We start from the raw sequence: 19,495 nt of genomic DNA on the forward strand, positions 1-19,495 counted from the left end.
TCAAAACATTCTGTTAAGTTTAAACATTAATAATTTGATACGTTAAGATTTAAAAATCTATTTCGTCTGTCAAGGGCGTAGTGTGGGAAAGGACACTGGAGCATGCGTGCCTCCTCAAAAAATTTATAGAATATATCAGCTTTATACTTTAAGCATTTAACTTACCTGAAAAAATAGTTTCTTTCAATTTTGTGTAAGTAGTATTCAAAGAGTTAAAGGAATTTTCGAATACCAAATATACAAAGCCGGCGCGCAGAAAACAGTGTGTCCCAGTTTTGATGCAAAACTGGATAATATTTTTTTAATTATAAACTTCATATGAGTTACTATTCAAAAAGAGCTCAGTAAGCCTAGTGCACCATTTTAGCATAAAATATATAATTAATTTTTTATACAAGGAAAAATACTGACATTTTGTAAACAAACAATCAATCTAAACCTATCTTGTGATAATGATTCAGGAATAAACAAATTCTTATAAAAAGTAGTAATACATTCATGCGGTTAGCGGTAGAGTGTCGTCTTTTTTCATTCTCTTCTCTCGAATTATTACACGTTTATAAGCACTCGGTTCGTTTGAACGGGGTTGCTGTTGCTTTTGCTTTGTTTCTTATGAGCAACCATGATAATTTATTACTAGCGCAACGATGTTAATTGTTTTTAACTTAGGCTGTTAAACCAAAGTATTTTATTTCGTTTCATTTTGATAGTTTAGTTTGTTGTACTTTTTCGCACATTTATTCATTGTAAAAAACATTCTTAACTTACAGACTCGAGTTCAGTTACATAAGTAGTACAAATAATCTACAACACTTTTTAATTCTACTATGTTGATTAGCAAAGTCAGTCTAAACACTAGCTTAAGAACGAACTTATGATATCACGTTGTATTCAGTAACCGCCAGGCTTGCGTTTCATATATAGCGAAGCCTATATCCTAATTGGTATAAATTAATAAATAACTATTACTAAAATAATAGTAAAAAACTTAAAATAAATGATAAAAATAAAATGCAAAAGCATTTATTATTAATATATTAATAATAATTTAGCTTAATAAAATAAATAAGAAATAAACAGTGCATACTGTGAATACAGTGGTAAACTCACTATACAAAAATACTAATTTAAATCTCATTAGTTTAAAGTTAATACTAAAAGTGGTTTCTTATTTACTTAGTATAAACATATCAAAGATGGTAATTATACCAGCCAGTAGAGTTGAAAATTTTTTTAACTTTTGTAGCGAATTAGTCGACTAGTTTTTTTAGAAATATGTTTTTAGACTCTAATTTCTATCATTTAATTTATTTTCATTTTATGTAGTTATGTATTAAAATTTAAAAAGTATTATTTCAGAATTAATTGAGTTTTTTATTTAAATAATGCACTGTTATAAAAGAATGGTATCTAATTAATGTTTTTTAAACTATATTTACAGTAAAAAAATTAAAGTTAAGTAATTTCCTTAAGAAGTTGATGAAATTTTTTATATATTACGCGCTAATTTTTTTTTTGAAAAACCTGTTGATTATCTTTTTTAAACTACATCAACTAGCAAAAATAAATTATTGAGAAAAAAAGCAATCAAATTTTGTTTTAATTAATTAATTTAGTAGAAATTCTAAGGCTATAAAGTGTCCATCCATGCTACTGCTTTACCTTAAGAAGAATTGAAGTTTTAACCTGATAAAGTCATAGGGGAGTGGTGAATCAAGTTTTCAAAAGTTAGTCTTAAGTTTTAAATTAAAGATTAATTTGTTAGTTATTTTATGATTATTATTTTGAAGTTTCATGTAGCATATGAGTTTTAAAGACAAAAAAGAAGTATTTCACTAAACATCTACTTCCTCCTAAAATTGTATAAAACTTTTTTAGACAAACCTTAAATTAATTTTCAACAACCTGTAGAAACATATTTTTAATTTTTAAATACAATTTTGTACATAAAACAAATTTAAATAGTTATTTTATACTTTCTACAAACTGTTTGTAATGTTTAAAAAATGTTATTTCCTAAAGGTTTTAAATAAATTGATTTTAAGACAAAGTAAAATGTAATTTTTTTGTACATTTATAGAAATTATACAATAAGTTGATCTTTTAAAACTTATCGTTTATACTTTTTGTTTTGTATCAGAAACTTTTGGAAAACTTATAACATCAAGGTTTGCCACACACTCAGATAATTTAGGATTTTTTAAAAAATTCAGACTGACTCAGGACAGTTTTTATTATATATAAAAACTCAGGATATTTTTAAAAGTTTCAGGATAGTAATTTCATATAAGTTGAATGAGATATAGGTAATTTAGTTGCAATTTTTAGTATTTTTAACCAATTTTGTTAAAGAGTTTAATCTTTATTAGTTTTGAAATAATAAAAATACTTTTTTGAAGGATTTTAAAAAGCTCATGAAGACTTAGGAAAGTTTAGGGCTACTCAGGACAGTTTTTAATTTCTTCAGGATATTTTTTTTGCAACAAAGAGGAAACACTATTTTTTTTTGTTAATTTGAATCACATTCCTTCTGTTTTTTTTTCTAAGATAGACGTAAAATCGAAGTAAATACTCCTTCTGGATGCAAACTAGATGGAATTACAACTCAAAAATTGTTTGTAAAATTGCAGCGAGAAAAAATGAGTTATTCATAGGGTGTAAATTTATTGTTAGTAACACTGACCGTTACGGATTTTCCACAATAGCTGCTGCAGAAAACTGAATAAGGCTCTTAAATGATGAAAAATTAAATTTTATTTGAACTATTTTTCTAAACTTAAGCCTAAAGTAGATGTTCTGTATAATGTGATGCAAAGCACTAATTTGACTGTGCAAAAAGTTGAATGACATATGAAAAATTTTCAAGATGCTGTTAATATAGTTCGTAGTTCAAGCATTACAGATCATGCAAAAGTATACCTCTCTTCTTCCGCAAAAGAATTTTGAAACATTATATTTATACTTGTATAAAGTTTAAATTTTTCAAGACACTTAATAATATCCAAATTGTTTTTAGATAATTTGTTTTTTTTATTAAAAATGTTTTCTTTGTGACCTTATCCATACAGTTTACAGTTTTCATCCTGGTGTAGACTGTAAAAAGCTACGAAACGAGTTAGTGGGTTTTTACAATATACCAGAAATGCTCAAATTAGGGTTAGTAAAAACCCTCTTGTACTATAAAAGTCTCAGTAAAACTTTTATAAATTCTAATAACTATATCTAGTATTCAACTGAAGCTTTAAAGATGTTTTCTTTATAAAATGGATATTCGTATTTAAGAAATACCATGGGTCAGTTTAGATTAAAGTCCTTAAGTGTTATTTCTATTGGTCGAGACTTGATTAAAAATTGCAGTGGTTTTAATGGAGAAGTTATAAATTTATTTAAAAAAAAAGTTAAGAGGAATGTATTTTCGTTACAAAGGTAAAAAATGAGCTTTATGGTTTTTGTTAAGGACGAACTTAGATTTTCTTTGTAACTACTTAAACTTTTGATAAACGTTGCATACTTTAGACGATATTTTTTGTCATTAGATATTTGCCTCTATAGTTTGTTTTATAAACCACATGGTTTGTCAGATTAATTTGTTTTGTCCTGGATAAGACACTAAAAGGTATCTGTGGTGTGTGACTCGATAACCGAAAGGTTCTTCTTGCACCAGGTCCTAGGGCCAACTTTTTTGAGCGCCTTTTTGTCATTTAATAAACTATTTAACTATAGCTATTTTAGAAAATATTTAGCTGTTTTATGTAAACATTTTTGCTATAAAATATTAGTATTTTTGGTTCTAAGTTACTTGTAATATAATATTTTTTTAAATATAAAACTTTTATTTTTACATATTTGTTAAATATTGTTTTTTTGGTGCTTTTATTCTTGATTTTTTATTGTTATCATACCTTACGTTTCAAACTTGCTAGTCAATTATTTTGCACTATATCTTGTGTTATACATCTGTCATCCAATACATTTCTACGTTGGCAATTTTCGATTTGTTTTTAATTAATATTAAAAAATATGCAATAAGGTTAAGTTCATTTTGCTTTAACTTTGTTATTTTCAAATTTAATTTGGCCACATTAATACGTAACTCTCATTAAATAAGCAAGCAATCGATACATTTAACTTTCTTTTACCTAAGAATAGTTTTGTGTAGTATGTATATTGTACAATGAGGTGCTGTTATCACCATTTTTTGTCACTTAAAGAGATTGAAATTTCTGTCTTAGAAACATTTGTCTTCATAAGACAGATATTCTCGTTTTGTGACATACCATTATTGTTATAGTTATATCGTTTACTTAAATTATTAAACAAAACTATCTTCGAAAGTTTATATTTGTGCCAACACAAACAATTCTAATGATTTTTTTAAAGTAGCTTGGAATTTATTTTGTATAGTAAATTATTTGAATTACTTTAAAAATGATCTTTATCTAGCTTATTACTAAAGTTTATGGTAAGAGGTTTTTTTTAAATTTGCCCACCCCTAACAAAAATACCACGTTACGCCACTGGCGTCTATTTTAAAACGTTAATATTTACTTAAACGTTTTTTAAAACTTTGTGTAAATATGTTAATATTGTTTAGTGTTATTTATTTAATTGAATACAATTAACTTATCAGTTTGTCTTATCAGTTCAAAACATGCAATGTCATTATAAAATGGAAAGTTTTCATTAAATGCAATCAGAAGCAATAACTAAATTTGACAATTGCAAAACTCAGCTAAAGTAAATAAAGTTTTCAATTTGATCGGGTGGGAATTGTGCGCGGGTTGGAACTGAGCGGTTCCCGTTAAAATATAAGTTGTAACTAAAAAAGTTTTAGTTTTTATTAATACTTGGATTGTCAATATTTAATTTTGTATGATTTAGAATCCGATTTATAAGTAGAATAAATCAAACCTTCCCTTTAAAACTTTTTATTTTGAACCGAAGAAATTATAAAGTCAAAATTTAAACTATTGTACTTTGAGTTGTCATGTAATAATATGAACTTACAAAACTTTTGAAGTATTTGAACAAAAAAGGAAACAAAACTAGTTATGCAATCAATAAACCTAGTTTTCTTCAACTATTCAAAACACTTGGTTTTATTCTTTTAACTAAAGTTGTTTTTTTTTGTCTTATGCCGATTAACCCCCTTTTTCAACCTACTGTACAAACTTTAACTATATTTGTATACGTAAAAATATTCGGTTTACGAAACTTAAAAGATGTTTGTTTACAAAATTAAATAAAACTTTTTTTCATTAATTACCTTTGTATATACTAGTAAATATCCTATTTTAATACAACATGTTTTTAATTAAAAAAATAGGTAAAACATGGTGCAATTAGTGAATGATAAAGTCTTGTAATTATGCTAAGACTTTCATATTCCTGATATCAACAAATTCGAATAAATAGTAAATTAAAAAAACAATAAAGATTACGTTACTTTAAATAAAAAGTATGTTTGTGATCAAGATAGGTACAAGTACCAACATTTTAATATATGTAAAACTTAACAACTATAAAACCACTAATTAAACAAAAAACATTAGCAAAAATTCGTTAATTAAACAAAAAATTTAGTAAACTATTTTGAGGTTTTCTTGAAAACTCCATATTTAAAACTTGAAGGCGTAGACAATTTCCATTAACTATGGAGTCCAAAACTAAGAAACTTTTGTTAGGTAAAATTCCAGTTGTGAGACATAAATTTGTAAGACGGTGAACCAAATAACCATCTTTTAACATCCACCGCTAGATACAAAATATTAATATTTATGTAATAATTTATTTTAACATTAAGTTTATGTAAGTACTTTTTATACGAAACAGGGTTGCTAAAAATTTTTAAGAAAATTCTTCCAGATTTTCTGAATTTCTTCCAGGTTTTCAAAAGTGCACGTTTTTAGGTCTATGTTTAATTTAAAGTTAAATTTAAGGTTAAACACTAACTTTGCTAAATAGTATAACAACAAAAATATACTATCAATCTTCTTTTAATTTGTTTTTAATAAAAAAGTTTTTTTGATGATGACAAAAATTAAATCTGTATGATAGATTTTCCGTATCAAATAAAAATTTTACAACTTAACATATAAAAATTCTTTAAGATTCTAGGTTTTTTAGTGATTTTTGTTCAAAATTCCAGCTTTTCCAGGATTCCAAGTTTTTTTTCAAGTATGATAACTAAAATTAAAAAAAAATTTTAGTCAACACAAAATTTACAAACTATTAATAACTTGTGTGGAATTTAAAGGACTGCTTTCTTCGAGAACAACTTTAGGTCTTTTTCCACTGTTTAGTGGCATTGCACATTTTTTTCTTCCGAAGAATCTAGAACAAAGCTGACCGTTTTTGTTTAAAGTCCAAACAAAACCAACCTAAAATTGTAAGATGAAATTTAGAAATACCAGTTTGTTAACACATGAAAATTATTTTATTAATTTTCCTAGTTATTTAAATTTAATAACAGTTTATAAAGAAACAAAAAAACTTACTTTAGCGTCACGAAAACTTCTATCAGAAGATGCATTTCGCAAACACAAAAATTTTTTGTCGTCGAAAACTTTTACTTCAACACTTTGAAATGAAGAGTTTACAACCAACTTAAAACTTTGTAACTTGTAAACTTCTGGAACTCTGACACAATATACTATTTATACAATGGTATTAGTATTACATATTGTTTCTAGTTTTATATGTAAAAAAAATGTAGATTTATGTGCTAAAGGGTTTAAATCATTTCCAACCCAATCTAGCCCGATCATTTCTAACTCGATCTTATCTAACCCAATCGTTTCTAACCTTATCAGTAAAAATTTGTTGTTTTTGAGATTTAGTTTTAACAGTATTTATTTGAAAAATTAACTAATATTATTAAAATTGTCATTAAATTAATACATAATTTTCTTTGTCTTAACCAAAACTTAATGTTTTTATAATTTTAATTAGAATAAACTTTTAATAATCAATTTAATTAACATACTATAATTACAAATTAATTTTCTTATATTAAATTTTTATTTATATAAATCTGGTTAAACCGAACTTTATTTTTTTGATTAAGTAAGATTTAATATTTACTTTTTCTTTTTAATTTTGCTTTGTTTAATTTTTAAACGAAGCTGTTAATTTTCTGTTTAAGTTATATCTTCTATTCATTTACTTAACTAGATTGTGCTTTTAAATTAATTAAAAAAGCTAAATTTTTACTAATGTAATATTCAGGTAAAAAGATCTTTATTCTACAGTCTAGACTCTAGATGCTATGTTGTAAGTCTAGGGCTGGCGTTGTATAGTTGGTGACTAATCTATTACTATTTTATAGTATGTAAAGTTCCACCTTAAGCTTAAAAACTTGCACAAATTGTTCTGTAACTTGCACAGACGTTCTTCGATAATGGAATTCAAACAAACGTTAAGCAAACTTAAATACTTTTGTTTTTATTAATGTGGAAAATCTTAACTTTTAGATATACCACTTAAACAGACTTATTTTTTAATATAAAAAGTCCGAGGGTTATTTAATGTCGCCTAGTTAATATTCTTAAAAGATATACTTAAGTTTATACAACACTTAGAAAAATTTAGTTACTACTTAAATTAGTACTTATGTTTTTTTTAATTAAATTTACTTTATAAAAAAGTTTATAGGAGCATTTCCTTGTAATTATAATTAATTTAACTATTTTTTTTAAGTTCTTTTTTTTGTTAGAATTTTGATCGTGCTTACGTTGTTTTAACTCATTTTAATAAAGTAAATAGAAAATATATATATATATATATAACAAGTAGTAGTTTTTACTTGTTTCAAAAGCTAGATATTAGGAAAAACATTCAAAAATATAGTACTCAGAAATAAAACAAAACAACTAAGTATGGTAGAAAGGATAGTATAACAAGTAGTAGTTTACTACTTGTTTCTAGAAGTACAATGAAAGAGTCAAAAATAAGTTTAAGTGGAATATCACAACAAAGGAGTCAACATAAGTTTAAGTGGAAAAATACAGAAAGGCTTTTGCGCGTGACGTAAATAAGTAGAGAAGCTAGTTAAAAAACAAATAAGTTTTCTTAGTATGTTGAAAAGATGTTTTGTTGGGTGTGCGAGTTGTTGTGGATGGAACGGGCCAAGGTAAGAGAAGTACTGCAGAGAATTTATATAGTTAAAAAAAGATAGAAGAATCGTTCGAGTTGTTTAAGTCTCAGCCAGCAGATAGTCATTAAGCTTAAGAAAATCTCGAGTCGGTTGTGGTAGAACTGCATCACTTTATCACATACTGTCGTTTTTAGTTTATTATACAAAATAAATCACCAAATTGCTTTTAAAATTGTTTTCTTACTTTAGATTAGTACTAGAATCAATAAATGAAAATTAACAAGCGTTCTTTTTGAACGCTTTATATATTAGATAAAAATAACTTAATAGCTCGTGTCGTCTAAACGCTTATCGATGGACGACATAAAACGTATGACGCGGTCACAAGCCAAGTCAAACAGTTACCTAGCTTAACTACGACCGAGCCATCGTTCAGTGGTTATATATCAACATAAGTTTTAGTATAGTTGTACATACTTGAAACAAAAAAAATCAATTGATAAAACTTCTCATACATTTAACTGAAATGTTTAAAAAAGACTAACTAGACCAGATTTTTTCATCCTCGAACTTAACGTTGCTAGAATTGACGGTGCTAGAGCCCATAATAGTCTTGTTGAAATCCCATAATACTTTCTGATTCAGCAAAATAAAAAAGGTTTTTTTATATGTATTATTAATTTTTAGTTATTAAAAAATTATTTTTGATTAAATTTTAATATGTTTGGGTAAGGTGGGCTAATGAAATGAGTATAAATAAATAAAAAAAAGCTTTTAAAAATTATTAACTCAGCAAATAATAAGGGAAACACCTCAACGTTTCAATCGGACCCAGCCCATAGTGGGAAATTTTGGCTTTTTTAGTATAAGTAGCATATCTCAAAAAATAGATACATTTTTTACTAGCTTTCATTTCAATATTTTTCAGTAAATTAACCTTAATAATCAGTGTCTTTGTTTATAATATAAACTTAATATTTTACAGGATATTGGCCTTTTTTTCAGTTTTTGTCTTTGTTAACGGTTTACTTACTAAGTCAAAAATAAAACTAAGAAAATCTAAATTCAATGACTAATAGAAGAAATTTTGCTAAACATTTTAAAATAGTAAACATGCTAATTTTGATAATTTTTTTAATTCGAGGCAAACTAAGAAACATTTATAGACCACTTGGTGGTTATTAGTATGCGTGGCATACTAAAAAAAAAATTTTAATGTTTAACAAAAGTAGTTTTATTTGTCAGTGAATTTATAAATTTAGATTTAATTATGAAAATTAAGATTAAATATTTTAAATTAAGAAATTTTTAAAAATCCTGAAAATTCTTTTTTTGTACTTGGGGTTACAACTAATTGAGAGACTTTAACCGGAACTGTTTTTGTAAATTTGTAGTACTTCTAGAATTTAACTAACTGCTGTCTATGCTTAAATAACGAAAAACCAAAGTTTAAGATAAAATATTTTTAGCTCAGATCACTATCAAACAAAAATTCAATTAAATCAAATAATAGCTTGACGGGCAGTAATAAATATATCATTATCTAAACTTTTTGTAACCAATCCCTGTATATAGAAAAGTTTAAGAAAAAAAGGCTGAAAAGTATGAACTGTATTTTTAAATTAAATATATATTATCAATTGGTAATTGTACACACAGTACAAAACGCAGTTGAGAAAGAGCTGTTTAATAGGGTAAAACAGTTGTAAAGAGTGTAGATTGGAGTATATTCTCACTAAATTGACATATAATTGGTTTTAATACAGATTTTGGTACAAAATATCTGTCAATTTTTGACCTTTTTTGACACAGTCTAGAGTTTGAACTGTCCTTCGATATTTGATTTTGATGCAGAGTTTCTTACAGTTTTGAGTTTCAACTGTTCTTTGGAGTTTTTAACTCGCTTTAAAAAAAGTTTGGAGCTTGAACTTTCCTTTAGTATTTGACTTTTTTACAGACTAATTTGACAGTGTTTCTGGCATAGAGCTAATTAAACTAATTAAATATTTTTTATTTTGTAGTTTTTAACCAATACTATGTTATAGGTACTTTTTAAATACACATACATAAAAATATCAAAAACAGTTAAGATTTAAAAACAAGTTTTTATAAAATTTACTATATTAACGAAAAGTTTATGAATGTTGTAAAAAGGGTTTGTGTGCAAACTATTTTTATTTAGCCTGACATTGCTTAAATCAGACCTATCTAAACTAAAATTTTCCCAAAAAGTATATGTCACTCTTTATGGGCAATTTTGGATATCAGGTAGTGTTGATTACTAAGGCAGCGATAAAGTAAATTTTGATTTGAACCGGCAGGATTAAAGATAGTTTGGATAAGAAATAAACCGAATTCAATTAATAATTGAATTGAATTTGATGTTGCAATTGAACAATACTATCAACATATTGTATACTATACAAATATTGTTTTACGAAGCACAAAATAAGTAACTAAAAGTTAATTTTAACAAATGCTAAAAAAGTATTAATATGTTTAAAAAGTTAATTGGTTAGCAACATTCTTATTATGTTTAGTCGTTTAATTAAAAAAAAGTAATTACCATTAAATATTCAATTTTTTTTAATTTAAATGGTAATAAACTAACAACAATGAAGGGTAAATATGATCAAGATACCACTGAAATGATTTGCAATTTAATCTTTTCCGCAAATTCTTCCTTTCATTTAAACTGTATTTTTTTAATGCATGAGTAACGTAAACGTTTCAAAGATCTCTTTTACGAAAAAAAGTTATATTAATTAAATAAGATTTTAAACTTGTTGTTTACTGCTATAATCTTTAAAATTCTAAAACTTTGAAAATTATAAATTGATGGTTAAATTGATTAGAAAAACATTTTTAATTGCTTTTTATGATATCAATATAATAAACGAAATGTAAATTAATAAATTTTGATTAGTAATTAATTTACTCAGCTTATATCGTTGAAAAACTTTAATTCAAAATGTACTATAATGTATGTTTTCATTTAACAGTAAACACTTTCGTAAACTAGTAATTGAAAAGAAAGAATTGTGTTTATACTACACAGAGCTATATAATCATGCTTTAATTGCATTAAGTCGCTGTAAGCAGTGGATGTTGGTGCCTCATGGCCCAAAGGTTCAGAGAGGTCAGGTTGACCGCCAGAGGGCGTATTGTCAACCTGACCTTTTTCCTCATGCACCTGCTGTAAACGTGCAGACTGCAGAGGCCCTAGTCCGCTTGCGCTTGGGGGATAGCTTAACAAGGGGCTCGTTATTACTGCTTAGGTTATTTTTACTCATAAATATTTAATATAAGAACAGACAGGAAGTTGAAAATGGTACTATTTATATACAAAATAAAAACACACAAATAATACTGCGACACTATTTAAAAATATACTTACTAACAAAACACCTGGAAGGTGTCAAACTGAACAAGTAGTTAATATGTTTATAAACACCCAATAATTTAAACTACTTGAAATACCAAATACAAAATACAAGAGTCAGACTATAATGTATAACTCTTTATAGAATAGTTTATCTAAAACACAATAGATTAACTAAGTTAATTTTACTAAAGAATTATAAGCTGCCAATCACAATTCAATAATGCAGCTGATACTGAAAAAGCAATCAGAATATATAAATTTTGTTAAGAAAAACAATATATATACTAACACTAATTACAATGAATTTGTTTATTAGTCACGCTTGACTGCACTAAAATTGCCACGTGAAATGTTCATGTTTCATAACAAACACAAAATCTGCAAGTCAGGGTTAGTGTTTGTTACATCGCATTTGATTTTATTAATGTTTCGAAACTAAATCAATATAAATAAATTATATACATAATAAAATAAACAAATTTATGTTTTTATTCATTTTAATGATTAATTTCGTATTATGAAAATAGTTAAAACTTTTAAAAAAATCAGTAAAAGGTAAAAAAAATATCATAAAGCTATAAAATTCTAAACTTCTTCATTTTGTAAACTAAAGAAATATTAGAACTAAAGTGAATAAAAATTATAGTTTTAATTATATGCATAATTAAAGTTAAATCAGTTTTTGTTTTTTTTTTACTAAAACCTATACTTTTCAGGGGTAGGCGCAGAAATGCACTGAGGTACACTTTTGCATGAAAGGTCACTTTTGCACGGCGTTATACAGCGGATATAAAAAGTCTTTTTCTAATGAGAACGATACGCAAATACTTTAAGAATAGTAGAACTAAAAAATTATGCTTTAAAGTTTTTGTAAACAAAATTTTAAAAAATAAACTTTCTTTGTAGTTTTAAATTGTTTTATTGCAAAGCGTTACAGTTTTTGCAATGGTTATAAAAAAGTTTTTTCTTGCAATTTCTGGCAATAGAAACGGTGGAAGTTGAGTGTCTTATTATGCGTCGTGAATTCAATTCGTTTAGAAGTGTTGAGGGTTTCGTTATATTAAGTTATAGATACATATTAGTTCTCTTGTTGTTTGTTTGTGTTCAACTGTAGTTTTAGTCTAGTTTGCTGTAGTGATCATTTATCTTTGTGTTTTTTAACTTGTAAATAAAAATAAGTTTCTTTCGCTTTTCATATTAATCTAAGACGTCTTCTATACCCTCTATATTCTCTTTTACCTACAGTCAACCTCTTTATTGCGACAGCGTCACTTTTGCACGAAGGGTTACTTTTACACGAGTTTAAGTTTGTTTTCTTTTTTTTTTACTATCACCGTTACCCCTAACCTTGGTCGGCTTTTTTTCTCATTTTTATTATAATTTTTTTTTTATATCATTACTTTTGACCCTAACCTTTGGTCGGTAAGCGGTTCCTTCTACCGTGAAAAACTGTCACTCGTGCGAAAGTAACTTTTCGTCATACAATGAGACTGATGCATCTCACTCATGAACTAGTGGAGTTTCTTAACCCTACTATATAACATTGAATAAAGTATACATCAGAAGTTGATAAGTCTAGAAATATTTAAATTTATTTAAATTCAAAACAATACATAAAACTATTTAAAAAATTGTTGGTGTGTGAATAAAAGAAGAGCTTCTTATCTATTAAGATACTTTTATTGATCCAGTTAAGAAAAGTATCTAATACTGTTGATTTTTTTATGCTTGGTATTTCAAAAGTGTCTTTTAAGGAAACTTATTTATTAAATTATCCGGATCTTTTTTTTTAATCAAAATCTGGTAAATAAATAGTTATAATTCAAATGTAAAATCGTAGAGTTGCCTATGGCAATTCTAAATATTAATATTGAAATTAAACTAGGTTTATTTATTTAGTGATGAACTTGGTAGAAAAATAAAACAAAAATCTACTTATTTACTTCATATAAAAGTACAAAACATAAAAAAAAGGTTTAACTACGTATAATTCGTATCTATTTAATTACTACATAATTACTACAATACCTACATAATTACCTGACATAAAGTTTTTAAAAGTTATACAAAAACAATAGAACCTTTCCATTTCCAGTTTAGTAAAGGAGCATTTTTTTGCAAAAGGTCTCGCTTTTAAGAACTCCTCTTTATACTCATCCATCCAAACCTCTGATACACGTCGCGTGTTACTATTTAAAAATTAAATTTAATTTTTATTATGCAGCCCGAAAAAATGGTTACCCCGATGTTTATCAAACTATTTAATTTGGGTTATTAAGAAGTCGCCTATATTTAATACGTTCGGAGCGCATTAGTAAAATACTTATTATACTTTTTTTTTAATAATGCACTAACTAAATTATAAGCTATTAATTTTATTTTTAATAAGTTAATACAACTACTATATACAGTAAACCAAAGAAAAATGAAGCTGGCTACAATCTATAACTAAAAGTACAATTTCAATCAAAATAATAACAAATAATAGTTATAGAAATATATGTTTTCGATTGTTTGTAAAGGACGTAACATGTGTCATCTAAGTGTTTTAGAATCTATATTTATAATAATTAATAAGCCAAGTTTATGCAAACAAAAAGTTGTTTATAACTCTAATTTGTTTAAATTATTGAAAATTCGCTACTAAGTTTTGTTTTTGTTGTTTAATTTTATTTTAAAGAAAGTTTAAATAAGTCGGTTTCCTCTTATTGAAACTGCTACTAATGCTTTCAATTTCTAGTACTTAAGCTTTATACTTTAAATTTTGTTAAACAACTTTATAATAGCATCGCATAGTACATATAATTTTATTTACCTATCTTACGCATAATCTTGAAATTTTATTAAGTTTACTATTTTACAAAAATATATTTAGTTATCTACAACAGTGCTTCTGAAATGGGGTTCCGCGGAACCCTAGGGTTCCGCGAAGCCTTTCGAAATTAAAAAAAGAACATTTATTAATTTTAAAATTTTATGTAAAGTTAAAATTAGGGGTTCCGCGGAAAAGTTGAACTTTGGAAAAGGGTTCCGCCACTAGAACACTAGATCACCTTCAGAAGCACTGATCTACAAGAACTATTGAAAAGGGTAAATTGTAGAAATTTTAGTTAAGAAATAATAAAAAAAAAACTGCAAAATGAATTGTTGTCTCAAAAAAATAAATATTATTTGTTAAGTTGTTCATAAAACTTCAATGAAATAGTAAATTTATAAGTAGTTACATTTAAAGGTATTTTAGTAGTATAGAGTTGATTTCAAGTATTTTATTTTAAAAGTAAAATAAGGAAATATCACTAAAATAAATTAAAGACTTTTTTACAATAAAAACTAATGTCAATAATATTTATCGTTGTGGGAAGGTTTTTTTGGAAAGTTATAATTAGTGATTTACCAAATCCTAGTATTCGGATCCGGCCGGATACTTTATTTATTTATTGACTAGATTTTATGGATGCGGTCGGCTTGTTGAATTATACTTAATTATTATCATACTTGTTTGAAAGACTGTTAATATTAAAATTGATTTGAATGTAAAACATACAACGTTATAAAAAAGCAAGCAGTTTAAAACAAATATAAGTTAATATATTGTCATTAAAGATATATTTCTGTTTATGGCTACTTGTGTGTTTAACTTCGGTTTTTATTTTTTGATTAGCATTTATTCTATAACATAAAGCTAACCTCGATCACACCTCTAGAAATTTAAAGTTATTCTCAATGTTTGAGTTTTAACACAGTTTACATTCGTGCAAATTATTGATTTGAGCATTAAATAATAACAGCAACTCTTCGAAACACTTGGCCGATATCTAACCTATGAATGAGATACTCCGGTCTAAAGAGCAGGTGACTTTATGTGACTTCAGTCTAATGTTTCTGAATATTAGTATTCGAACACTTTTATATTAACAATGCTGGTAACATCTACCTTGTGTTTTTCAAAAACAGTTATAAATCGTTTTAAGAATGTTTTACACAAATAATTATCTAGTAGATAGTTGTAAAATACGAAAGTTGATGGATTTGACAGCTTTTGCCATTATTTATTTTTTGTTATTGTTTATAAGTTAAATTGTCGATTTTGTAGTTTTTAAGAAAATTCTCAATTTCAAATCGTAAATTGATTTTTCAAAGTATCTTTTTAATTTTTAAAAGTTTTTCTTTGAAATCGACAAATCTTGTACAAAAGTATGATGCTCTACCTATATAACAGGGGTCGGCAAACTGCGGCCCGCGGGCCAACTGCGGCTCTCGAAGTGTAAATCTGCGGCCCGCGAGCATGTTTTTTATTTAAATCGATTGCGGCCCGCGAGCTTGTTAATGTGGCCCTCGAGCATGTAAATTTGGCCCGCTAAACAAAACTATTTTTTAAATTGACTTTTTCGAAAAAAAAACAGTATTTTTATTAGTTTTGTTTTTAAGTTCCTGGATAGCATTTAAAAACCATTTCATCTTCACTGCTTAAGTAGTTCTAGCAGTTTTTTTTTAAGTTTAGATTTTGTTTTTCCTTTCAAACAACAACATCTTGGAGTGTATACAAAAGCTTACGTACTTGGATTGGAAAGTTTCTTTTGATTCAGTAAGTTGACAATGTAATAAGTAATTTTATTTAGTATAAATGTTTTTATATGTACATACATTACAGTGTTTTACTAATACATCAATTTTTTATAAATTAGGTCTTTGCTTTTACATGTGATTATAAAAATGTTTCTTTAATAATCATTTTATGTTACATTGAAATTTGCATAAAAACATTTAGAAGAAATCAAAAACTTTTTACTAAAACTAAAATATTTATCTTAATTTGTAAATTATTTTGTTTAAATGGCAAAGCTTTTTTATCTTGGCTTTTTTACATTTTTTATTTGTTAAAAACACTAACTGGTTTGATGTAACTGATTGTATCTTTTTTGTTTCAAAAAGTTGCAACCAAGAGAACTTTAAATAGATCATAAAGTATTTAAAAACATAAAGTATTTAGTATAAAGAAACACTTGCGCTGTTTGAAATGAAGATATAATACAAGTTGTATTTATATTTTAGTTAACTTAACAAAACAACTAAAACTTTAAATATATGCTGTGCAATCTATTGATTATATAAAGATTGTTTTTAACAACTTAAAATAAAATAATAACTAAATAATAGAAGTTGATTATACAACTTCTATTTATTATACAACTACAAATTTTTTCATACCTAGATTCAACAGCAAAATAGGTCATAAATTGCTATCCTACCAAGGAAGTAAGTTGTGGATTAAGCTACCATTATGTTTAAAAAATACAAGTCATTTTGGAAAGTTCCAGGATGGACTTAAAAACTATCGTTTAAAAAGTGATTCTAAAAGTCATTAGTGATCATTAGTGATTATTCCTACTCGTCTATTTACTTTTTCAAAGGAGTTTATAGTATTTGTCATTTAATATCCAAGTTTTTATTAATTTTTTATTTTTATTTTTTGTTCGAAAGTTGATTTGTTTGGTTACAGTAACATTGGTTTAGTCTAGGATTTAGCATTTTCTATCTAGTTTCTTTTTAAGATTGTTCTTTAAGAATACTATTTTAAATTAAGCTCAGAATACTTACAAACTTTTTTTTTTCTTATGCTTACAAACTTTTTTTTGCATGCAAGTGTAAAAAAAATAGTTATAGATATTTTTACGTTAGCAGAAAATAAAGTATTTAAATAGTGAGCTAAAATAACTGTTCTAAGCAAACTTAAGTTTTTTTTTGAGGAAATCGAAAAAAAAAGTCTTTTTTTTATGTTTGCAAATGTTGCTTGCTGTCTATTATTAGTTTTAGACTTAGACAAGTATTCAAAAAAAAATACGTGTTTTAAAATTTTGCAAGTTGTTGTTGTTAATATCATTATTGTTAAAATTATTATGTTTTTTAATTATTTTTTATTAAAAGCATACATTTTACAGTGCTAATCTTCATATTTTAATTTATAAAAGTTAAGTTCAGTTATTGTAAAAATCAACTCTATAAATATCTTAAAAATAAATTTTACAACAGTTTATTTAACTATTCAAATGTAAAACTGTTTTTACTGTTGAAGTTAAATTATTAAATAAAATAAAAACTACCTTTTTAGCACAAGTTGCTTTAAAAAAAAATTCGTAAAAATATTTCAGCGTATAAAATTTTAACAACAGAACATTTGTTGGAACAGAATTTTTAAAAATTAAAATTTTATTGCAAAAGAACAAAAAAAAAACAGTTTTTTTTGTTTATTTTTTGTATAAAACTTTTATTTTTTGTTTTTTTCAAAATTCCTTCAGACAGAATTTTTTAAATATATCAAGGAACATTTCTTGAAAGTTTGAGGTAGTTATCTCAAAAAACGTAAGAGAAGATAGATTTTTAGTAAAATAGTCTATTTTTGCCGTTTTAGTTTGCGCCTCCCATAAGGATCCTATTGTTGGCTCCAACTTTGACCGGCTATATCTCAAAAATTACTTTGAATTTTTTAAATCTGTAAAAAGCATCTTGTAGCTTAGTAAAAACTATATAAAATAAGATCAAAAACCAAAAAAGGGTGTTTCCCCCCTATGCCCATAAATAATGATATAAATAATATTAGGACATAAGTATTGTACTTTATATAAATTTTAGATTCTAAAATAAAAATACATTTTAAATAGGCGAGGCCAGATCCCTATAAGTAGCTAAATGTTGTAACGATACGTTATTTAATTACAATTTTCTATTTTTTAATTGGAAACACTTTGTTGTTGGGAAAGCTAAAAACAACAACAAATGAGATGTTGACAAGTTATAGTACAAGAAATTTGAAATTGTTGCTATAACAACAGTCTTCAGTCAAGGAAAGGACTATTGTAAGCTTGGGGCATTGTTAGAGAGAGTAGTCTGAGTTCTGAGGAAAGAATTGGAGTGAAGTTTATTGTCTTCCAGTAGAATCACCTTTTCCTGTGTGCTAGTGACTAATTTTATTGACTTTTTTTATAAGCAAGATACTTAAAATGTTTTTAGACAAATTTAAGTATTTTCTTGAATTTTGTTAACATTGTATAAAATTTTATAACAGTTTATAAAATTTTGTTGATTTTTTCATACCTGAGTTTTTTATTGTAATTTTTGTCTAATTTTAACTACTTTATTCATTTTAAGTTTTTTATATTTTGTTACAAATTGGTTTACTATTAAGTTTTTAGTATATAAATTTATCCCAACTGCTTTGTATTTTATATTATTAAATAATTTTTATTAAAGTAAATTTAAACTATGTCACGGGTCAGTCCAAATCCAGAGTGCCTTCCAGACACTAGGATTCAAACTCGGGCTAAGAGTGCTCGCATTCAGAGCCAAAGATCTCTTAGCCATGAGTCAACCATTGACCCCCTTACCCTTCTAAACAAACCCTTGGAAGTTGGCATGCCAACCTCCTCTGGTTTCAATGTCACTAAAACCGATTGAAAATAAAATCTGACTAAAACTAAAACTGCGGCCCGCGGAAAATTTGAAACTTGAAGTTTGGCCCGCGAGATCCAATTTCCTGCCGACCCCTGCTATATAACATCCAACAGACTTACATGTGAGTATTGCTCCAGCACAGGGATCGGCAAACTGCAGCCCGCGGACCAAATGCGGCCCTCAAAGTCAAAATCTGCAGCTCTCGAGCTCCTTTTCAGCCAAAAATATACATTTTAAAACACATTTTAAGATTTTGTAATAAAAACTTACAGTTAGGCTCTTACTTCAATAAATACTCTTTATTAGTGCTCTAATATTGCTTAATTTATCATATTTTTGAACTTAAATAAGATGTTTCTTCTGATTACTAAAACCTTTTTTAAATAAATGCTGCCCTCGAAGGTTTTTTTTTAAGTATTGTAGCCCGCGAGCACTTTTCCTAGGAAAGTTGGCCCGCGAGTTACATAAGGCTGCCCACCCCTGCTCTAGCAGCTAGAGGAGGATTGCAGTATATCTTTTTATATCAAGATATTATTGAGTAAGTGTCACATCTAAGAACATCAAAA

General features: G+C 26.3%; 1 protein-coding gene across 3 annotated transcripts in view; it reads right to left on the minus strand.

Moving 5' to 3' along the window:
• Positions 1-5,470: 5,470 nt before the first annotated feature.
• The window catches only part of LOC145833738 (polypeptide N-acetylgalactosaminyltransferase 16-like), a 56,856-nt gene continuing 42,831 nt past the window's right edge, over positions 5,471-19,495 (minus strand). The window contains exons 10-14 of one of the 3 annotated variants that reach the window (XM_082940895.1): positions 13,562-13,669; positions 10,707-10,790; positions 6,498-6,639; positions 6,240-6,380; positions 5,471-5,754 (exon numbers count right to left, since the gene is read on the minus strand). In XM_082940895.1, the coding sequence (XP_082797021.1) occupies positions 5,563-5,754; positions 6,240-6,380; positions 6,498-6,639; positions 10,707-10,790; positions 13,562-13,669 (667 nt within the window). In that variant the 3' untranslated portion in view covers positions 5,471-5,562. Of the gene's footprint in view, positions 5,755-6,229; positions 6,381-6,497; positions 6,640-8,640; positions 8,732-10,706; positions 10,791-13,561; positions 13,670-19,495 lie in introns of those variants that run through there. The other 2 variants (XM_082940897.1, XR_014369762.1) reach the window with 2 other exon arrangements.

This window comes from Thalia democratica, chromosome 4 (genome assembly GCF_965202585.1).
Source record: "Thalia democratica chromosome 4, ktThaDemo2.hap1.1, whole genome shotgun sequence".
NCBI classification, from domain to species: Eukaryota; Metazoa; Chordata; class Thaliacea; order Salpida; family Salpidae; genus Thalia; species Thalia democratica.